Source organism: Opisthocomus hoazin, chromosome 3 (assembly GCF_030867145.1).
Source record: "Opisthocomus hoazin isolate bOpiHoa1 chromosome 3, bOpiHoa1.hap1, whole genome shotgun sequence".
Classification (NCBI taxonomy): domain Eukaryota; kingdom Metazoa; phylum Chordata; class Aves; order Opisthocomiformes; family Opisthocomidae; genus Opisthocomus; species Opisthocomus hoazin.
In genome coordinates this window covers 45,538,294-45,561,959 of record NC_134416.1, presented here as the reverse complement: position 1 = coordinate 45,561,959, position 23,666 = coordinate 45,538,294, and the positions used below count along the sequence as shown (strand labels likewise).

At 42.2% G+C, this 23,666-nt stretch overlaps 1 protein-coding gene across 2 annotated transcripts; it reads right to left on the bottom strand.

Moving 5' to 3' along the window:
- Positions 1 to 764: 764 nt before the first annotated feature.
- On the bottom strand, positions 765 to 22,594 carry LOC104332294 (DGAT1/2-independent enzyme synthesizing storage lipids). Of its 2 annotated transcripts, none has more exons than XM_075416137.1 (7): positions 22,473 to 22,594; positions 17,763 to 18,093; positions 15,170 to 15,334; positions 9,077 to 9,270; positions 6,864 to 6,924; positions 5,001 to 5,140; positions 765 to 3,031 (listed from the first exon to the last, which is right to left on the bottom strand). In XM_075416137.1, exons 2-7 carry the CDS (start codon positions 18,088 to 18,090, stop codon positions 2,927 to 2,929), a joined length of 993 nt encoding a protein of 330 aa, XP_075272252.1. In that variant the 5' UTR covers positions 18,091 to 18,093; positions 22,473 to 22,594; the 3' UTR covers positions 765 to 2,926. The 2 variants fall into 2 exon arrangements, with proteins under 2 accessions (XP_075272252.1, XP_075272254.1); XM_075416139.1 differs by lacking the exon at positions 22,473 to 22,594 and adding an exon at positions 21,963 to 22,030.
- Positions 22,595 to 23,666: the final 1,072 nt, after the last annotated feature.

Genomic DNA, 23,666 nt, shown 5'->3' with positions numbered 1-23,666 from the left:
TTCGCATGAAAGCATCCTAATAAGAGATGTTCAGACTGAGCTCTGCCATTACACCACAGGACAGTAAATTGGCCAGTAGGAGATCTGGGTCTTGGGAAGAGATAATGGCAAATACCTGTCAGTGTAGCTGTCAGTCTGTTTCTACTTCCAAACAACCTAAAAATGCACATTCTGGTACTATTCGCATGGAGAAACCTTGAACTCCTTCAGCATATCCAAAGACCAACCATGCAATCGGCAGTTTAGTCTGATGCTGCTAGAATTTCCTTTACATACTTCTGCCTAACACACAGCAAACCAAATCAGCTAAAAGGAAGCCTGGTCTGTAGCCTTACTTGCAAGAGTCACTATCCAGATCTGCTCCCTTTTCAAGGAAATAAAGTAGGTAATCATTCACACACCAAACATGTACAAATAAACCTTACCAGTCAGTATTTGTAACATATTTTCTGTTGTTGAATCTTAAATGTAACTATAGTGGTATTGCAGTGCCTGTTCAGGCATCCTGCAGCACTGATTACAACTATTAAAACTTGGATCTTATTGCTTACATGACTTTCGTCCTTCATCCCCCTGTCGTCTGAATTATTTTTCCGGTAATTCATTCCTTCTGGGGCTCTGGTCCTTCCACCCCTTACTCAGACTCCAGGCAAGAAGAGCTCCTCAAGGGTATTAGGGGCTGCTCAAAACCACTGAAGGTTCAGCAGGGCAGGCCACGTGTAATTTCAGTTCGTTCAAAGGCAACACAAAACTTCAGAAGCCTGTTCCAGTTGTCAATTTTATTTGAAAGGTGTCTTCTATACATTATGTATAGAAATAAATATGAAAGGTCTATACAAATATGAACACTTAAAGAGTACCAATACTGCCCTTCATTTTTTCTACGCATCTTCCAATACTTAAAGGGACAAAACTGCATCAAACAGCCCGCATATTTGGTAAAGTTTACAAAATCTCAGATCACAAAGGTCTGTTCACATGTTACAGAACCTTTTAGACTGAGTTTTCTTTTACATATATGTAACCTCAACACAAAATATGTTCAGCTGCCTTTGAGAATTTCACAATGACATTTTCCTCGAGATGGACAGTAAGAACAAAATCAGACCTAAGTTGTAAATTCCTGCATGCTCAGATGTAGGAATTTGGCATTACCACTTTTAATGACATACTATATGAACATAGTATTTTTTCACAACATTCCGATAAATTAAAAAGGACATAACCTTGCCTTCAAATAAAACCCAAGTCATTTAAAAAAAAAAACAGAATGGGCATTTGCTTTTATATAACATGAATCTTCCCCAAGCTTTAAAAAAATTAATTCAACATGACATAAAATGCTTTTGGTATAAAATAACATCATAAGTAAGCTTTTTGCAAACCATAATTTAGAGACTCTTCCCCATAAAGTGGTATTTTTCTAACATAGGGCATCATCCACACGGACTTAGGTAATCTCATTAATTTACACATTTAAAAGAGCATAAAGCATGTGCTTAAATAATGGGAGGAATGGATACTAAATTGAATACAACTGCTCTTTCCAAAGTTTTTTTTGGTTTCTTGTTTTTGTTTTTTGGTTTTTTTTTTAAATAAATGTTCAAACCCCAACAATATTGCAAGGAGGCCAAGTAATATAGCAAAAACCTCTTCTATCTTTCCTTAAGGAATTTGTCCTCATCCCAAAACTAGAGAGTTTCCATATGTTAATTTAAAATATGTAGATTAAACTTGCTGGCAATCAGAAGAAATATGCCAGACATTTCCTATTTGGACAATAAAAGCGTAGACTTTAGTTCAGGAAAAAAAATATATAGTTTACTGTAAGTGCACAAAAGCCAAATCCTGCAACTCTTTCCTGTTCATTCAATTATTTTAACTTAAAGAAAGTATATAGGATTTCCCTCTCAATCCTGGTTTAATAACTTACATCAATAACTGTGTTTGAAGAACAAGGATATTTAACAGTCTACACATGTAGTAGATTCAAAGGGTATTTGGGAACGCCTATCTGTTTTTCAAAAGAACTACCACTTTTAAAAGGAGTGCTGTACTAATTTTTTCCTTCCTTCAAAATAAAGCTTTATGAGCTCATGTTACTAAACAACGCTCTCATTTCCACTTCTTAAAGTTTAAATGCTTGGCTCATTCTTTCAAAGGAGAAACTGCAGATTCACTGAGAAGTAGACGGGACAACTCTCTCCCCATGGGCAGACAGCCAACATGGCTCAGCTTCGAGTAGCAGCTGTGCTGTAGAGTTCTCATTCACCGCGTCGGAGTGGCTTCTGTGACAAACTTCCTTGGTTCACTGCAGTTCTCTAATCAGTTTTCACTCCTGCAAACTCTTTCTGTGCTTACCGCAGTAAAACTAAGTGCTTTCCACCATAGCTTTTGCAGGCATAGCCAGAGGCTCTGCAGACCACAGAAGGCTGACTGTTTTCCAGCAGTACAAGAGTAACATCCTAAAGAAAGTTTTCATAAATGCTGTACAGCATTAATCTAGCCTGCAAAACCTAGTTACACTATGAACAAGACTTAAGACTCCAGCTCTACAGCAGGTCTAACGTTCAGGTTAAAGAGCAACCACAAGGGGGGAACCAAAAGAAAAAGACAAGAGACCACATAATAAAGACTTGCAGTGTCAGTTCTGAAGAAAAAAAAAAAAGAACAAACAAAAACCACCTTTTTCAAGGTAGGAATGCATTTATCAAAAACTAAGCTTTGCCCCATTACAAATGATTTGAAGTTTGGGTTCCTGAGCTTGGTACCAGACAGGGAGAAGGGCAATGGAAAGTGTCTTACATCTTAAATTATACAGCAGTATCATTAGGACAGTATTTAAAACCTATTATTAGAAGAATGAATAAGTTACAAATATGACTTTAAGAATATTACAACTAAATAGTAGTTTTTTCAGAAGCCCTTAATCTTCTTTCTTTTGTGTTTGAAATCGTTCCATTAAAGCCCTAAATATATTTCCTGGTATTTTCTGATGTTTTTCTATTAGAGCTTGGAGTGCTGCTTTTGTCTGTAGGGAAAGAAAAATTTTTGGTCAGATTAAGTCATCTTTATATTGTTCACACATTAACACATTTTCTAGGCTCTTTTTCATCCTTTCAAATGCCGCAGAACTACTGCAAGTTCAAATACTATTTTTCAATATTTAAGCCCACAGGATGTTTTTGCGGGATCACGGCCAAGAAACAGACCAAGAAACTAGTATCTTTTGTCTCTGGTAGCTGTGTTCACAAGCTCTATTAGCCATACGCAACGGTAAGAGGACAATAGAGTAAATCAATGAAGAGATCTAGATCTACAAAGCATGTCAGTGCCTGTGTGCTGTAGTGCAACTCAAACTTCTCCCTGTGCCCATTTTGCATCAGCAACACTCTTCCAGTACGCAAGACCTTTGCTTCTACACATGCTCAGAAGCAGCACTGGAAACACAGTTGTGTCCCAGCGCATTTGGCTTGTACAAAGTAATTATCCCTGCACCCAAGTCCCCTACATGACCTCGTCCTGTAAAGCATGCTTAGATCACACCTAAAATACTGCACATGACAGCAGCATTCACTTTCACTCAAAAATGCAGCAGCCAAGAAGCTAACAGCAGCCATTGTTATTACATAAAAGCTCGACGGGGAACATTCAAAACCAGGACAATATGCAAAAGCTACGGTTACGACATGCCATAACCTTCCTGTTCTGCCTAGAGAAGCACAGACTACTGAGCTCTTAAGGCTAGAGACAGCACAGGGAACTCTTCTGCCTTTTAAACCAGCGGTCAGCAAGGGGGAAACTGATTCTTGGTGCAAGCTCCCACTGTTTATATGAAATAGGCGATCAACCATTGAGTCCACTGAGAAGGGTCCTGCCCACATCTCTTCACAGATCTGGTCCCAAGTGTCTCTACAGATCTAAAATTTCTATTAGGTAAAAACCGTGAGCTTAATTTTATATATGTATATAAAACAGGAAAATGCACACTGTGCCATAGACAGAAACATGAGGTAAACCATTAAAATCACTCAGTTTTAGGGGATTCACATTCTAGGGGCCTTCTCTAGCAGAATTTGCCCTTAAGTTAGAAGCAAGAGAGGGTTGGCACAAATGTAAGATGCCAAAGCATGTCTGAAAGTCATTTAAACATACATGCTTTCCTGTTAGCCAACCATTCCGAAGTCCTGTCAGACTGAACCCCCACAAGAAACAATCAGTCTTCACAACTGGGGCATAAGATCATGCAGATAAACATTTTAAGATGTCATTTTGCAGAGATCTAATCAGACGGCAAACAGATGAGGAGAGACAACTGAACTGACACCTGCATGGTCAAAGAGAAACATTTCCTCTTCACAGATTTGCTATATTTGAAAGGCTTCATTAGTATATTTCTGAAAAGAACAAGGACCAGAACACTTTCTCTGGATGAAGTGCATATGACTTTATCAACCCAGACCAGTCTTATACGGCCGAACTTCTTTAGTCCCTAAAGCAAGTTGTTTCTCAAAGCAAATACAGGGTGCAGTACTGACTTTAACAGGTGTAGTAATAAAATGATAGCATTTAAGCAAGGCATTCAGAGTTAACCAAGTCCAAATCTTAACACGATCCACCAACTTCTATAACTAGCTCCAAGGCAGAAATCACTTCACAGAATCACAGAATGGTTTGGGTTGGAAGGCAGCTCTAAAGATCACCTAGTTCCAACGCCCCTGCCATGGGCGGCGACACCTTCCACTAGGCCAGGTTGCTCAAAGCCCCATCCAACCCAGCCTTGAACACCGCCAGGGAGGGGGCTACCACAGCTTCTCTGAGGAACCTGGTCCAGTGCCTCACTGCCCTCACAGTGAAGAATTTCTCTTTTCTAGCTAATCTACTTTCTTTCAGTTTAAAGCCATTACCCCTTGTCCTTACTTGTAAAAATATTCCAGTGTTTTCTATCAGAACAGTCAATATTTTAAATATATATATATATATAAGCATATCTATCTTACCTTCTCAGTTAGTTCTTCAGCAGTTATATTTGGATCATATGGAATGGGCTCTCCGATAAATGTACGAAGCTTGACTGGAAACCCACCGTACAAAGGAACTATTGGCAGTCTAATACGTTCATACAGTGACCTAAGTATTTCTAATGTAAAAAAATGTAGGGGCAAGGGGGAAAGCGGGGGGGGGGGGGGGGAAGAGAGAGAGAGAGAGAGAGAGAGAGAGAGAAAGAAACTGAGATTTTTCTGTAAAGCTGTTTTCCCAGTATGTCTTAAAACTGAAACTGGCTTGGCAAGTAATCCAGTCCCTGACCCAGATTCTCAAATATGCTAATGTCGGATTTCACTTGGTGTGAAATCTCTCCTGCAAAGAGCAGCTGCAAAGAGAAGCAAGAAGAGGAGCAAAACCCACTAGCTGCCTCTCTGGAGAGGAAGGGAAGGCTACACAATACAGGTTACAGTTCAGCTAGTTTTACAAGTTAGCAAAAGAAACCAGTATTGGAAGACTCTTCTGTTCAGTCCCACTGAGGTCTAGAGGATCATAAACAGTCTTAACTGCCTAAAGGATAGTCATGCTAAAATGCTGAATTGCTCTTTCAGATCACACACTGGTCACAGTGAAACAATACAAAAAGAGAGAAAAACCAGCTATTTCAATCAACTCTAAGAAGATACATCTTTTTCCCACATGCCACCTTCTAAGCATCTAGCCCAAATGCACCCAGAACAGATTCCTTGCAGAGTGGGTACTACTACTCTCTGTCAATTTTAGACAAGAAATTCCTTTAAATGAGGCATTGGCATAAGAAAATCCTTACTAAGACGTGGAACATTCCGTACACAACCTGTAAGAACAAAGAATATCCAAAACTACTGAAACTGCAGCAACGCCTCCAGTGATCAACAGAATTAAATTCCTCTTGCACCTCTGCCGCAGAATACAAGTAACATGAATGATTTGGTCTTAAATTTCTGCTTGTTTGGGAAGATTCTCCTGAACATAGCAACAATTAATTTCTGCACTATCTGACAAATGTATGAATTATTCTGCGAGTCTAAATCTGATGCCCTGGCTTTCCCCATGCAAAGCCAAGCTTTCTCCAAGCTTTTAATTAGAGGGGGAAAGAAACAAAACTGTTTTGCACTGCAGTCCTCTGATGAAGATGATGATGCCATACTTGAGGCCGAACACATGGCGTGGAGGAGGCTGTTCAGGCCCCTTCTGCTTCATACTAAGTTGGAGAATATAAAAAAGGGTGTTTAACACTAGCAGATCAGCAGAGATGTGAGTATCTAATCATCCCAGAGGTGGGCCCTTCAGACATGTACCCATCTACTCCTGCTCTGGCTGAAAGTCCCAAAGAGAGGAGGAGTGAGAGCAGGCAAATGCAAGGTTTTGTGCGGAACCACAGGTTTTGTGCTGAATAGTAAGCCAACTATACACTAAATATATTTCAAACCACTCAAAGCTTAAGTAAAGGTGTAAGCACAGAGCTTTAGGAGGACATTTAAAGAAATAACGTGTCAGTTACAAACCCCTGTTTGCTTTGCTTCTTAACAGACAGCAGAAAACTTACAGCTGGCCTAGCAGACTAAGCAGAGAAAAACAGTTGCCTTTTTCTGGCTCCCTTTTCCTTTCTTCTGCTGCTTCTCTGAAGGCACACTCTTGTGTGGAGAGCAACTTTGATGAGACAATACCATATCTAATGCTGATATTAAATCCTAACAATTTCCCTGAACTCTACCAGAGAGTAAACCTTCAGAAACAAGGCTGTGTCAGATCTCAACTTCCTATAGGGATTATTTCTACAGAGATATGCTAAACACATATGGAAAAATAAACTAAAAAAATAATAGAAAATATCTTACTTATTCCTCCTAATGTCCTAACGCCTTCTCGAACATTTTGTGTAAACATAGGAATGATGGGCTAGGAGGGAAAAAAAATAATTTAGAATTTGATGAAGATAGCACTATCTGAAAAACTTCTACCTCACTTAAACCCAACATGAAAATTAATTTCAGAAGTGTTTGTCAGACAAGGACATAGAGGGAGCAAAACACAGACTCATAAGTTCTTCTGCCACTTTCTGCCATGAGGTTTCAGGCTGGAGACTACCATGAGATTTCAGCAAGTCACCTTTTCAGCAAATCCATTTTCTCCAAGCACTGCAGGATTTCAGAACCTATAGAGCATTTAGGCGTCCCCTCCTGTAGCAGTGCTTGCACATTTGTGACTTCAGTGGTTAAACCTCTCGCCTGATTTGTAGTTGTGCTCAAAGGGAAGAATTTACTGGACTGGGAACTTAAACTTGTCCGATTCTTCTCTGTTATGCCGATTGTACTGCTTCACACATGACGTGTCATATTCAATACATATCCACAATTTATTTTGGCTGATGAATATTTGGAATGGTGCTAATATTTCAATTTTTTATTGCTGTTTTTGAACTCGCAAGCAGCTGTCAAGATTTACAAGAACTAGCATGGGGTCAACTACTACACAAAGTTTTTTTAATGTCATTTTATAGTATGTACTCACTGTACATAGCATCATCAAAAATCCAGAAGTCTTTATGGGATTTTCAGATTCTTTCACACTTATTTTAAACAAGCATGGAGATGAGCTAGTAAATGAAACTTTTCAGACAGGTATGAAGTTGATTTTTTGGGGAAAGAAAAAAAGTCTGTAAATAATCCAAGGCAACTACAGAGAATAAAAAAAAGTGTAGTTGCCTAAACTGAATGGTAACGAATTTCTTTATTGTAGAACCATCTTCTTTGGAACATTTTAATTTTGACACACAGGTACAGATTTTTGCATGTGCCAAGTTTGTTTATATGAGAAATATTCTGGCAAACAAAGTGCTGAAATGAGACAACCTCAAGAAGCTGAAGGTCCCAGTTTCAGACACCTTTTTCTGATGTTTTAGACACATTTTTCTTTCCATGAGGAGTTATGCTCATGATTAAGGGTGACTTAAAGTTCATCTTAAACCTAAATAAAAGTATTTTTCGCACTTGTAGCCTGCCTCTAACACTGCTCCTATTCTACTGCATCTCTCAGGGGGTTTTTTTGGGCAGGGAGATGAAGCTGCAAGATCTTTGTGGGTGCACAAAAGGAACTGAACACACATTCTATAAAATAAATATAACTAGTATACCCATAGCTAAATCTCAAGTATGGCTTTTCATATGTTATTACAATACATTAGTAAAATCTAAATCTGTTTAAAATATCCTGTATAAACTGTGTTAACTTCCTCCTGAGAAAAGTGACACACACTTAAAATTGGGTCTTAGAAGTATTCTATTTCTGTATAAAATCCAGAAATTTAACTAGTATCTATGACAGTACCTAAATCTAAAACTCTTGGCGTAAGACTTACTTTCAAATTAGGTCTATGCAGACCTATGCACACATCTTTTAAGTACAAATATAGAACGAAAGGGACTCTGAAAGGATTATTAAAATAGCTGTAATTCAAATATATCATACACCTGTGTGCCTTTCACAGTTGGTCCTGTATAAATAATTATCTGCCTGCTGACCAAGCACAATGCTATCTACTAGAATTGAAGAGAAACAGTTCACATTAGTGAACAGCATCTCCTGCTGCTGCTGTACGCCCTAGACATCCCTTACAACCATAAAAATGGCAATACAGTACACAGTGCCAGGGAGTCTATACTGTGCTGGCTTCACAGTACACTTCACCACAGGGGAAACAGAAATGCTGATGTACGGTTGCTTCCCAACCATCCTGGTCAGCGGTTGAGCCATCACAACCCTGACCAGATATGTGTAAAACAGCACAAGCCTGCCATGCAGAAACCACCCTGGACTTTATCTCTTATTTTTTTAAGCTCTGGATTTCCTGATCACACTGTTCCTAGCTGACCTCAAAACCTTCTCACTGAAAGCAACCAAAGTCTTGAAATGTAGTTATAAGAGAAAGTAGACCATACTCATGACACTCAGCAATGTAAAACCAAATATATGATAATCAAAACAGCCTTCCCTGGAAGAAAATACTAATACGTCAGCATTCTTTGATTCTCCTCTGATCTGTCATACTTACCACTTTTGCATCAATGGCCACCCGAGCAAAGCCCTTCCGATTACCCCAGATAATAGTATACATTTCATCACTAAAGAGTGCTTCCCGAACTCCACCTGGGGCAACGGCTATCAGACAGCCCTTCTTCAGAGCGTTGACACATTCTTCTTTTGGTCCATGTATAATTCCATGTACATCAAGTAATAATTTAACACCTGTAGGGTAAGATAATATCAATTCAGAAAGCGTTATTTCATACTACCATTCAGTACAGATTCCCAACACAGAACACAACGGCTAAAACTTACTTATCTAATAACCTGTAACCCCAAACCAAAGATGTTTCTAGAGAGACTGAAGCATTAAGTCCCACTTATAAATTTTGATCTAAAAAGTTGAACATTTAGGGTTTTCAGTGAGGATTTTTGTCATAGTAAAGTCAGGTGCTATCTCACAATCAGGACTAAACTGGAAAAAAAACGGCAAGCACTCTGTACCATCTTTCACATGTCCCTCCAAAGGAGTTAAGTTGGCTCCAGGGCACTGTCTCCTTGCCCAAGCTTCACTTGTCAAACATAGCACAGTCCTAATAAAGTGTAACAAGAGAAAATACCAGCAAATTGTTGTGGGTTTTTGTGTTGTTAACTTTGGCAAACAAAGAGCCATCTGTGCACAAGAAGGATGGCAAAGAAAATGCAGCACTCCCTGTGCTACAGATCACTGCGGGAATTGACTCCCTGGCTCAGCCTGCAAGTACCCGGATGGCCTTTCACACACAGTGGCATTTGGCAAGCCTGGACTGCCTATATTCATCATAGATTACGATTTTTCACTTACTGAAGTTTTTAACTGTAAGTTACATAAATTCCTCATATCATCTTGAATTTGAGATGTCATACTGACCCTAATCTTCAAGAAACAGCAGAACATCAAAAATTTGCTCACAAGCATCAAATGGCCCCATACCTGATCAATTTAGACAACTAGTGTAATGCAAAAGAACATAACCAGCATAAACCTCTGTTTTCAGGAAGTCAATCACGTTCACTTGATTCAATAAATTTTAGATTTACACAGTATTTAGGAGCACTGCATATCAAAATGGGAACTTCAGATGACTGAGCAGTATGGGAAACATTACTCCTCTTCCTTGAAATTTGCCACTGAGGCAAACAACCTTATCAGCCATTACAAGGACACAGAACTGATTTAGTTGAGTTTGCCCCTCAATAACAGATCTTCATTTTTTAACCTTATGTTAACCATGAACAGTTGTTACTATGAACACACATTTGTTACACACACATAGACACTGAATAAGAGTCCAAATATAGTTGAGAAGATAGAGATCTGCCTTCTCTTATAGCCCGCATAAACTAAGGGCTTGGGAAGGAGAGCACGAGGCAGCATATCATCAGTTTATTCTTAACTCAACTTCGATCTCTAACTCCTCTTTGTAGCTGGTGTGAATATAATTACTCCTGATTGGTATCTATACACAATCGGGATCTGCCAGTAAACATGACAACAGAACACAAGCTCCCTTATACCTGTCTTACATTCTGCTGTGCCTGCCTCACACGCTGCTGCTGACACTAGCAGTCTTCATCTAGTAGCACTTGCACAGAGGACATCTGAAACAGAGTTTTCTGAAAGTAATTTAATTTCTCTCAGGTGCTTTGTTTGTGGGATCTTAAATAGCTGGATTTTACAACATTTTACATTCCCAAGCTAATTAAAGCTCTCTGGAATGTACTTGGTGGTAGGAAGCTGCCTGTCCCTAAGTCCTTTCTGTCAGCAAGTTCAGGAGAGGAACAAAACAGTCATGGGAAGCATAGAGAGTGAGCAGGAAAAGTGACTCCAAGGAAGCAGAAGCTGTGAAGGTGGTTTTCCTTTCTGCATTGGACACACTGGGGCAGGGGGAGGGGGCAGGGCAAGCATGTGGTGCATGATAGAGCAAAACCCTGAGTCTGCCCAGTTCAAGGGCAAAAAAGAAGAACAGAATATAGACAGAATACAGGCAAAAATTTGTAATACAGAATAGCGGTGGGGTGGGGTTTCAAGTCTTCACAAAATTTCTCAGTCGTATTTCCCTCCTTAACTTTTAGCATAAACTTTATATTGTGAGCTGTACCTCACAGCCTAGCCAGCAGGTCATACATTCCTATCAATACATCTGCTCCAGCAGCAAAGAGGAAGAGCCTGGCTTCATCAGAGCAGCAGAAAGACAGACAACAGCACAGTGGCCCTACAGGGACAGCCAGGGTACTCCGTGCCCAAGGCAAATGCCACCAAGGAGTCAGAAGAAACATTTGGGTAGTACCTGGCTGTTGCATGAACGTGACCAAGAATCTATTTTTCCGGTTTAAACAAACAAACAGAAAAAAACCCTCTCAAAATTATCTTTAACACAGTTTTTCAGCCTTCCAGAACATGTAGGGATTCTAATTTTTCCAAATACCAAGAAGTTAAAACCTAATTTTGTTCCACAGTTCAACCTGGAGTCTATCCTTTGCCCCAGCACACTCTTCACCTATTCTCCACAACACTGTGTCCATATCCATGTTTGAAAACCCTTTGGAGAGTAGTCAGTAACGCATTTAACACTTAAGTGCACTATATGCATTTCTCTAACTTAGCCCCAGTGAATGCAAGTTAGGGGCTGTCAGCTACCTAGTAGCAAGATGGCAAGCACATCACCTTTCTTCTACAGTTGAGCTTTAGGACCACAGACAGAGAGGAATCATTTAGACCACGAATCCAACCTTCCACAATTGTAGGTAACCATGCATGTATACCTGCAGAACATCTAGCCCACAGGACACTTTGCAACTCCTTATGTATGCAACAGACAAGAAGCATGTTCCTCTGGGACATTACAGGAGAGGGACTGTCTGAGATCCCTAAAACAGCAGGCAACCTTTTAAAGAGGGCTCCCAGATGACTCTAGAAAGCAAACATGGCCCATACCACAGGACAGGGTGATGGAGCAGAACGCAAGTGAAATCCCAGTCCTCACTTCACTCTTATTTTCTCTTAGCTTAACCTTAGAGAAATCAATGTATTCCTGATCATTACACAGCTAAGAATCTAAAAGAACTAGAAACCATTGGAATGTGTTTTTCTTCTGTGACTAACCTCCAGTATTTAAAAGAAAAAAGAAAAAGAGAAGCCACAGAACCATATTTCTTATCCTTCTGCCCCCAAACGCAAGCAACAGAAGCATACATAGTATTGACACAGTATGAATTGAGACAATGAAATAATATCCTTTTGCATCAACATGAAAGATACATTAGGGAATGTTCAAAATGAATCTCCAGATATCTATAGGAGGTCTCCCGTTAGGTTAGACTCCTTTCCATAAGTCATCAAGCTGTATCTTTCAAGACTAAGGAGTATGGAGAGGCATGTTTGGCCCCTTGTAGGCTCATGCATCCCTTAGGAGGTACAGCACGCTCCAGTTAATTGCAGTTAATTCAGGACAGCAGTGCCCAGTGCAGAGGACGCAATGAGACTGCGTACTGGCAATCGCATACTGGCATGGACCCAAGATTCAGATTCACAGGACAAGCCACTCCTCACAGCTATTCATAGTAGATTCAATAATTATAGAAACTGAAGGATCATTACATTATCTAATCCAAGTGTATCTAACAGGCTACACACTCTTCAAACCCACCCCCGACCCCACTCCCCCATTTCTCCTGCATTAAGCATAATAACTTTTGGTAAACTAAAACTTCTTCTGAAAAGACATCCAAGTTCATCTGAAGACCGAAACAAGATTAGGCAGTCTTAGTGCTAGCATAAAATTATGGCAGTCTTCCTGGTTTGATTCACAAGAGAAGAGGCATCCATTTGGGCTGCCAGTCATAGATTGTTGTGCAGATTTTGAAACACAATCCAGAACGTTATCCAGGCTCTTTGGGCTTGTCTTCCCTGAATAGCCTTAATTCTTTCACTGAAACACGAATTATGTAGGTTGGAAGGGAACTCTGAAGGTCGTCTAGCCCAGCCTCCCACTCAAAGCCAGTCTAACTAGATCAGGTTGCTCAGGGCCTCACCCAGCAGAGTTTTGAAAGTCTCCAGGGATGGAGATTCCCCAACTTGTCTAGGCAATCTGTTCAGATGTCTGATCACCCTCATGGTAAAACACCTTTCCACACACCTAATCAAAATTTCCTATGTGGCAACTTGTCTCTGTTGCTTCTCCTTCTATTTCTGTGCACCTGTGAGAAGGGTCCGACTCCCTCCCTTCTGCATCCTCCCATTAGGTCGCTAAAGACAGCAATGTTAAATTCCCCGACTCTTCTCTGGTACAGACCAAACAAATCCAGTTCTCTCGGCCTCTTCTCACACACTGTGTGCTCCAGCCCCACATCATTCACCAAACACACTCTAGTGTGTCAGTGTCTGTTTTGTACTGGGAAGTCCAGAACTGGACACCACACTGCGAGATGTGCTTGCACAGGCGCCAAGCCAAAGGAAAAGTAGTTTTCACTCAACCTGCTGGCTACATTCACGCTACAACAGGCTCACCGTGCAGTTCACCTTCTTTGCTGCAAGGACACGCTGCCGACTCACATTCAACTTGTCCACTAGAATGCCAAAGTCCTTTCCTGCAGAGCCACCTTCCACCCAGGGTACTGTCGCATGGGATTGCTCCATCCCAGATGCACAACTTCACATTTGCTTTTTCTGAACTTTGTGATGTTTCTACCAGTTCATTTCTGTGAAGGCACTCTAAATACCAGCTCTACCCCCCAGTGTACTGACTGGTCCCCCAGTTTGGTATCATCAGTGAACTTCCTGCACGCACACTCCAACCCCCAATCCAGGTGTGTAATAAAAACATTAAGCACTGCTGGTCCCAGTGTCAATCCCTGAGGAATGCCTGCAGAAACCAGCTGTTAGCTAGGCATTGTACTGCTGAACCCAATTCTTCGAGACCAGCCATTCAGCCAGACGTCTCTGCGATGCTACTAAACGATATTTGGGGGACTCGTAAGTATACTCACACTTAGAACCTTATTTTAAAGCAGAAATGGAGAAAAACAAAGTAATCTCCCATTTAATAAACAACTGTGCATAAGTATTAATAGATATAATATGGAGTCAAATCTAAATTACAAAATAGGTTATGTCAGCTGTATGCAAAAGATTTGATAATCAACTGACAAATTCTAGTCTGTTGGCAAAAACAGTTGTAGCGGCAAAGCCATGCTGTCACCAGCACAAAAAAGTTCAGTTTTTAAGGATTAAGCTGAAATAAAACTATACTGCCAAAAGGACAGTTTTCTGATACAAGTTGTTTCCACTAAAAGTATCAGTGCACTACAGAACACTCTTGCAAATTCACAAAATGAACTACAAAGTTTTTAGTCACAAACTGAACTTGGGAAAAGAACTGGGTACTACTGTATTTCACACGCACAAAAACCAAACCCCTCACATAATTAATTTCACCAGTCAGCAGTGTTTTTCACTAGGCTGTCCAGCCAAAATCTTGCCCTAAACAGATTTTTTCATTTTCTTCATGCTTCACCTCATGTTTCACACAGACTTGTTGGACACTTCCTATCGCTTTCCTCCAAAAAAGAATCTACATGGAACAGTCTTCCTGGGTACAGGTTCCACTGCCCACCACACTTAGCTGAGAGGGATTCAAAAATGTATCATCCCCCCAGACCAACACTGTCAATTTTAAGGGCATTGCTTCCAAACAGTTTATTTCTTAATCAGCTTACACCACTCATTCTGCCTATATTAACAAAAAGAGAAACCTCTTATTGAAGTCCTTGCTACCTATTAGTCCAGAGACGACTGTTTCTCCTGTGATCTCTTTGTTTCTAAACACCTTAGAGTTGTTGGAAGGTGTTGCCCAGCCAGGAGTATGATCCATCCTTGCATGGGCCAGTCTCAAACTCATTCTTATTTGTAAAGAACGTATTAGAGACAGCTGTACTCAGCACTTTCACTAAATTTGTCTGAATGTCTGTTCTGAGAGCTGTGTTCCTGTGGCACAATTTTTATTAACTCCATTGAAAAAAAAAAAAAAAGAAAAAAAAGAGGTGAGTTCTCAAACTAATTGTTTTTAATGAAATATGTTACCTGGTAACCTAAAGACGAAATGATCAGCTATTGCCCTGCAGTATATCTTCCTTTGTATAAAAAGTCTAGCCATGAAATAGATGCAGTCAGCAGGAGTAGCTCCATGATAAAACACAACAAGACCTGGTCCTTCAGGAATCTTTTCGGCACCATGAAGTTCATAACCTGTTAGGAGTTAAATGCATAACAGCAGTCAAAGTCTGATACCATTCTACCCCAAAGAAACTAGCTTGCAGCAAGTTAGCGAACTGAAACCCATAGCTACTGAGAAGTGGTAAGAGCAAAGTGACTGCTAAAAAGTCAAGAGGTGACCTGGAGCATTTACCAAGTTGCTTTCACAGGAAAAACAAGTTTCATTTAAAGCAGAAGAGCCACATTTAAAGAAAAAAGAACAACAAAAAAACCCTAAAAACAAAACATCGAGTCTCACTGTCTTGAACTATATAACTTTTCCTTATTTTTTTTCAGTTTACTGTCTTCAAGGCTGAGAGTCCTCTGAATCAATCATTCAAGAGAAATCAAAATTAGGATTGGGGTGGTGAAACACAACTATTTCAAGCTATTATTTACCTTTCAGAGTTCATTGCCACCAGTAACTGTTTAAGAAGATTTGACGTGACAACATCCATTCACATGTCTCCTTTAACTCCAGGGTATGGAGCTTATCTTTTATTTCCCTCAGAGTCATGCTTGCTCCATTTTTCCATCACTAAGTATTAAAAGCTATTTGGGGCTTTATATGCTTAACTGAAACATACATAAAGACACACAATTTTCTTCCTGAACTTACATTTCTAATTCAGTTAACAGTGCACAATATATTCAGTTAACAGAAAATATCAAAATGCACCAGTGTAGAACATGTTCAGTTAATACTGAGCACTATTGTTACACTATCTTGTTTGTGTGTTTATTTTAAAAAGTAAACAAACAAACAAAAAACAGAAAACCAAGCCCTGTGACTTCTTCCAAAGTTAATCAGGCCTGCAATTCCCATTCTATTATTTATTTTTTTTTAATTCTGAAGGTACTCTTGGCTCGTCTCCTTCTGTTTTACTTTCCTGTGGAGCTGCAACATATTGCAAGCATATCATCTGTACAGTCCCATGTGACCCCTAACTGTGCTCCTTGCTGGCCAGTGGTACCAGAATGGTACCTACATCTAGCATTTGCACAATATATGTAAAGTTACAGGTACCACACATCAGTTCAGGGGTTTAGTTTTGGGCTTTTTGGTCACAGGGTTGATTTCGGGGGGGGGGGGGGGGGGGGGGAAGGAGGACGGGGAGTTTCCGATGCCATGACATTCCAGCATGAAAAGTTCTTCCTACGATACACTGATTAATCAAGTGGGGAGGAGAATGATCACAAAACATTTCATTCTTTAGCAAGAGAAGTGTATGGAGAACATGGAAGCAGCTGGCAGGGCAGAAAAATTCACAACTGTCGACAAGGGACTGGATAAGAATCTTTTCTGCGTAAATAAAAAGTTAGACCTTAAAAGAAAAAGTTACTAAGGATGAAAAGAGCCAAAGCCTTAAAAAATCATTTTCTTATGAAAAAAAGTAAATAGCTTTTTATTGTGAAGTGAGCATTTTAAGCTCTTTGATGTAGCTGTTGATTTTGATGTAGTGTACTTTCCTAGATTTGAAAGTTACATCTCAGTCTCACAAAGCCTATCTGATCCAGCCGCTGCACCATCTGGTTATCAATGTCTTGAAAACCCACTTCCCTTTGACTAGAGAACAAATAGAGATGATTTTCAAGAAGGATTTGTTCTTTATGTAAATTGCTCTTAAACATCTCTTTCTCCTTTAGCTGCATCTAGACTGAATGGTTCTGAAAGAGGCTTATGATTTTCTTAGTAAGAAAGCCAAATCATTTATTAAGTCTGTCCTTATAAAAGAAATAATAGTAGAAGGACAAGGAACCAAGCCCTTAGTTTTGACATTCTAGTAGAGAAAGTAGCTGTCAAAAATACATAGACAGAAAGAAAATTTTAAAAGTAGGGGTTTGTAACAGGTTTGGGCTCTAAAGTCAATGTGAAGTAGCAACTAGTGAATGAACTGACACTAAGTGCTCCTTTTAGCCATCATTTGACATTATATGTAAAAGACTGGTTAAGCGCAATTAAATTATGCTAACATGTGGTGATACACTAGCTATCAGGGAACTGGTCCAGTGTTCACGTACTGACCCTGAAATAATATAGTTAATTGATCTAATTTTTAACATAGCAATCATTGCAGGTCCTCCTGGAACGACAAAATCCAGGAGTAGTTATAAAAAGTAAAAAAGAACAAAAAAATTAAACCATTTTTAAAAATTGCATATATATTCCACTGAATTACTGGATTTTGCAGCAGCAAAGGAATAGATGCATAAGACAAAAAATTTTACATCCAAAAAAGTCTCAGTGGCTTTTTTCCTCCCAAGCACCACTGGCAGTCAGGGACAAAATGGGAAAAGAATTGGCCTGAATTTTAGATTTCATACAACAGCAGCAACAATCAGATATATACTGATAATCCTGAAAGCTAAACCAGGAACAAGAGCCTCAGCAGTCTTCAATGAAAAGTCAGATCTCACTTACCATGCCATATTCTTCCATGTCCATCCCATAGGGTAGCCAACATCTGTTTTGCACCATCCCAAAAGTCATTCGAATAAGCTTGCTTTAGTTCATTCTTCCTCTTGTAAATATGCAGAAAGAGAGCAGAAAGGTAGAAGAGAACGATGACAACTCCCGGAAGGAGAAAAACTACTGCGAGTGGAAAAAGCACCCATAAGAGGTAGACTGCGTAACTCAGATAATCTTCAATGTGCTCCACGCCAGTCCATTCTCCCAGAATGTAAGTCAGGCAGGTTAAGTAGGACATAGGGATCGGTCCTCCAGTACAGGATTCATTTCCACCTATCATCTCCTGTTTAATTAAAAATAAAAAAGGCAGATGAATAAAAAAAAAAAAGACAGACCTGCCTATACTGTTTAATCATACACCAAACCTCTCTGCTGCATTTTATTCACATACCATTTACCCCACATCTCAGCAGCACCCATTAGAAACATAACAGTTCACACAGCAGAACGCTTGTTTGATTTTTTTCAGTCCTTTTCTTATGTGTAGTGGAAATGTTGACAATTCTAATTGAGAAAGACAGTGCAATTGCTTAATCTCAGGCTAAGGTTTTATCTCATTAAAAACTGTTCAACTTCTGTAGATCCAGAACATTTATAGTGTTACCAATACCAACCTATACTGCATTTTCGATTTTCAGAAAGGTGTATTGATTACCCTAATTTATTGTTCTACACAATACACAGTACACTCAAAACCCCCTCCCAAGCACTTACAACAGCAGGATACAACACCATATCAAATGCAGTGCTACAAAACAACCTGCTGAACACTTCCACTAACCACAAGCATACACTGACTCAGGAAGAAGAGGGTCTCAAATAAGCAAGCCTCACTCCTGTAGAGACCTTTACCTGTACCTGGAAATTTACAGGTAGCAAAACAACAAGTCCCAGAGCACAACACAGAGAGGCAGCAGAAAGGGCAAGGAAAAAAGATCACAAGAGAGTCCTCTAAAAAGTTTTGACTGCTCCAGCTTTACTGTGTCCATGTACAAGAATCGTTCTTCTCCCATGCCAGTTCCCAGGATGTTTCACAGCTAGACCTCTCTGGGCTGATATTTCAGCCTTTCTATAATTCTGGAGCAATATTTTTTTCTTAGCTTTGTAGAATTTAGGGGAAAACTTACTACGCACTTCATCTTACAAACATGAGACAACCTGTATGCTTGACTATCTCAGCTACAGTTCTAGAACAACACAGACAATACCTTGGGGGAAGAAAATTATCCTAGTCTAGAAAAGTTTTGGTCAGTAACTGTTACTCAGGACCAAGGAGAAAAACATTTTGCAACTATAAGGTAGCCTTGTAGAGGGAAACAGATCAAGAACAATTATTTCTGAAAAAAATCTAAGCTTGGGGTTGTTGTGTTTTTTTAAATTGAAAATTGCATTAAAATGTGACTTACAGCATGTACAATTTCAGAGTTCCTATGCTGAGATAGACATATGTTTATCACTCCTTTACTCTTCCTCTGTTTTCACAAGCAACAAGTGACTGAAATTCAGAAGATAATTTTGCTAACACTATCAGAGCCCCAATGACAACAGAAACTACGTAGCAGATCAGTTTTACTCCACATTTCCTATGAGGTGTTAAAACAGGTACTAGAGCAGGACTCATCTCACTTCTTTTCCTGTCTCAATTTCTCCTCTCATTCCGACAGAGCACAGATGCTTCTTTCCCTTCTGTTTTGAAATTGGCCTCTACCCACATTGCTCAAGATAACTCCTGTTAATGAGAAGAAAGCTGATCTCGTGACAAGGGCTTTGCTCCCACAATCCATGTCTGTTCCACTAACTCAAGCTTATAACATTTTGCTCCTCAGCGTGTTCTTGAGGACAGTGTGATGAGCAGCTGATTTATCTTCAGCAATGTATCAGCACGTAGCATTAGTGACACACACTTCACCGATTTCATGCACATGTGTTTGGGGGTGTGAATTAGGGGGAAAGGATGGGAGAGTAGCGTGTGGGAGAGCACGAGAAAGCTCTTTCTCACTGCAGTTGTCAGATTCGAACTCCAGAACCTGTCAAGCAGCAAACACCCACAGCAAGCACAAGAAACACAACTTGTGAGACCAAGCAGGATTTAGGAGTAGCACTTAACATGACAATATTTATCAGATTGTTATGCTGGGACCTCTCCAGCAGTTCCACCTACTAGCTAGAGAACAATACAGAGCACGGGTTATGGCACAGAAACATTTTCCAAAACTCAGAGGTGATTATATAACTTCAAAGGTTACTTAAACTTCTACTCTCCCACCTATTATATTTTTAATTGCTCACGGCTTTCTCCAAACACAAAATCCTCATCAAGTAAATTTTAAGTCCTGTCCACACATGTCAGCCTTGCAAAATATTTACCCTTTTGCCTGTAATGTTAGCTGCAATACTTCAAATGCAATCATCACAGTTTTATAAGCTTACTTGCACATCTGTGCACTATTGCAACCTGCAATAGAAACTGAAATCTGACTTTTCTGCCAACCACTGAGGTAACATCTAAAGTACTGCCTGCTCTTAGGGACAGTCAACTCTAGTCTGAACAACATTGTTTCCTTATCTTCAAGGGAATCATAGAACAATTTATCCTGGAAAACAGACTCACTGGACAGCACTTGTTCAACCTCTTGCTAACTAAGGAATGACATCGGGTTGCTCAGGGCCATATCCAGTCCAGTTTGTAGTATCTCCACTGACGGAGATCCCACCCTAATCCAGTGCCTGGCCACCCTCACGGTGAAAATGTTTTTCCTTATTCTCATTAGAATTCCCCTTACTGCAATTTGTGCCTGTTGCCTCCTGTCCCTTTGCTAAGAAGACTCTAACTCCCCCCTCCCTATAATCAGTCATTCAGAGCAGCGGTAGGACTGCCTCTGAGATCTCTCTTCTTCGGGCTAAACAGGCACAGCCTCCCCAGCCTCTCCACCAACATCACGTGCTCCAGCCACCTAACAGTGTCAGTGGCCCTCCTCTGCACCCCTTCCAGTTCGTCAGCATCTTTCTTGCACTGTGGGCCTCTAAACTGGACCTGTGGTCTCAAAAGTGCCAAAAAGAGGGTAACAAATAGTTCCTCGATCTAATAGCCATGGCCTTGCTAACGTAGCCTAAAATGCAGATAGCCATCCTCACTCATATTTGACTTGCTGTCTGACAAAGAACAGCCTCCTCCAGGCCTTTATCTCCTATAATGTTGCTCCCCCCGTAACAAGTCCAGCATTTGCCTCATCACCCATGGTGTGTCCACAGCAATACTCTGTATCCAAGCCCAAGCGTGATTTATGTTACTGCCACACTGAAAGACTCTACCAAAGGCAATGGCAGTGAAGAAGGGAAGACAGATTCTGTCTCCACGGTCAAAAAAAGCACAGGATGCTCCACACTGAGTAAGAGTCCAATACAGCTCATATATGCTAGATAATGTCATTTTTGTCTGTTCCAACTGCCTACTCTATGACTGCCCAGAGCAGTTAAAAATACAAGATAAAGCAGACTGTCTGTCTTCGAGAAACACCAGCAATGTCACTCTCATTAGGACCTCATCCAGGCAAAGAGAACTATCCTTCCCTCCTTGTCAGAGGTTTTCTGACATCTGCCACCATCCAAATCTAAAAACTGTAGTGGGGTGCAGCACGACTAATCCTCACTGTTAGCCAGCTTACAGGTAATGTAAGGGTACACGCTCTGCAATAGGAGCATACCCTTGGAGAACTTCTTATTTTAACTGACATCACCAACACATTTCCTCTTGTGCAGTTCAAACTAAATATTTCTAATTTAAGTTCTAACTTCCTAATAGAGCAGCTTACATACATCTTTACTAGATGAAAAAGATGGAATTTCTCATTCAGAATCATAGAATGCTTTGGGTTGCAAGGGACCTTTAGAGGTCACCTAGCCCAACCCCCCTGCAGTCAGCAGGGACATCTTCAACCAGACCAGGTTGCTCAGAGCCCTGTCCAACCTGGCCTCGAATGTTTCCAGGGATGGGGCCTCCACTACCTCTCTGGGCAACCTGTCCAGGCGTTTCACCACCCTCACTGTAAAACATTTCTTGCTTATATCTAGTCTAAATCTGCCCTCTTTTAGTTTAAAACACTACCCCTCGTCCTATCGCTGCAGGCCCATTCGACTCATGCCAGTGCACACCAACTCGTGCTGACGCCTCAGGCTCCACGCTGACGGCGAGGTGGAAACACGGCTAACGCGCAACTCCTTCCACCGGCCTCTGGCCCACGGCCCAGACGAGCCCTTCGCTAAGCGACGACAGGGGCCTTCCGCTGCGCCCAGCAGACACGGCCGAGCCCAGACCCTGCTGACGGCGATGGAAGAAGCGTTACGGGAAGCACCGCTGCGGCCGGGGAGGCCCCGGGAGCCCGAGGGCCGGCCCGGCCCCGCGGCGAGGCGAGGGCCGCCGACCCCTCGCTGCCGGGCGGCAGGGCCTCGGCGCCGGCTGCGGCGGGCCGCACCGGGGGCCGGCGCTCCGTTTCCCGACAGGAAGGGCACGGCCCCGGCCCCGGCCCCGGCCCCGCAGCGTCCCGCTCCGCAGCACGGCTAAGGCAAGGCCCGGCGCTCGGTGCCGGCCGAGGGGAGCCCCCGCCCGCCCGGGGCCAGGCCCGGGACGGGGAACCCCCAGCGCGCCCGGCAGCGCCCGCTCACCTTCCCCTGGCAGCAGCAGCTCCGACTCCGGCCCCGCGTCCCTGCCGGGGCCCGGTTTTACTTCCCCGCCCGCCGCCGCCCCCGCGGAGGCCGGGTGCCCGCGGGGCGGCCGGGCTAGGGCGGCTCCCCGCGGCGGGGCGGAGGCGGCAGGGCACCGTGCCGCCGGCGGGCGGGAGCGGAGGCGGCGGCGGGGGCCGGGGGGGGCCGCGGGGCGAACGAGGAGGGCGGCGGCGGCGGCGGAGGGAAAGTGAGGGGGGAACTCCGTGCCGCCGGGGCCGCAGGAGCCGCCCGGACCGCGTCCGGCACGCACCGCCCGGCGCTTCCGGCGGGAGAGGAGCGGGCTCACGCCTGGCCCGGTGCGGTTGGGCCGTGCCGGTCCGGGGCTATGGCGGTTCCGGCCGCCGGCGCGGCTGCCCTACCGGCCGGCCCGGCGGGCAGCGCTGCCCGGGGCTGTGCCCCGCCTGCCGGGGGGACCGGCGCCGCCCGGGCTGGCTGCAGGCCCCTCTTGCAGGCCTTTGCCCGTGGCGGCGGGCTCTTCACCGAGGGGCTCGGGCTCTCCGGACGCTGCTGGCGTTTCGCGGCAGGCGCAGGCCGCTCGCTTTCGCTGGTTTTCGTTTCTTTCTATTGCAGTGGGACGGAGAGGCTAGAAAATAGCGGGGGGGGGCCGAATCTGAGCCGCAATCAGGATTCTGTTTGTGTGGAAAGAAACTGGTTCCTCCAACACCTGCTTCTAGTTCTGGTTTCTATAATACTGCTCTAAAAAGAGTAAAAATTTAGAGGGGTCCTCTAAAATAGTATTATAATAACTGCTCTTTACTGGAGTAGGATTATAATGTTTCTGGAAAAAAATGGTTTCAATTTTTTAATTTGAAAAATCACTCTTGCACATCATTCAAAACCACATGTTTCAGTAATAGTTTTGTCCATCGCCTTGAGACCCCAGAAAACACTTAAGACAACTGTGACGGCAGACAAGGGATAGAAATTGATTTTTACTCCAGCTAAGCTGCAGATAATACAGGGATGCGGCTGTAAGATGAAGCATCCCAGGAAAAACTTGAACTTTGGTAGCAAACTGCTGGCAGCTGTCTGAGATACGGGGGATGTAGGCTCAGTTCCCCACTTTGGAAGATCCTCAGTGCTCTGATTACCTATCCCCTACCCAAGGCTAGTGCTCTGTTCCGAGTCACAGCA

What these genes read in the sequence shown, in the direction of transcription:
- LOC104332294 (XM_075416137.1), bottom strand. Translation starts at nt 18,090, where the DNA reads ATGATAGGTGGAAATGAATCCTGTACTGGAGGACCGATCCCTATGTCC. An exon ending in ACATGGAAGAATATGGCATG is followed by an intron (nt 15,335 to 17,762) that starts GTAAGTGAGATC and finishes AACTCCTAACAG; the next exon opens with GTTATGAACTTCATGGTGCC. An exon ending in TTTCGTCTTTAGGTTACCAG is followed by an intron (nt 9,271 to 15,169) that starts GTAACATATTTC and finishes CTTACCCTACAG; the next exon opens with GTGTTAAATTATTACTTGAT.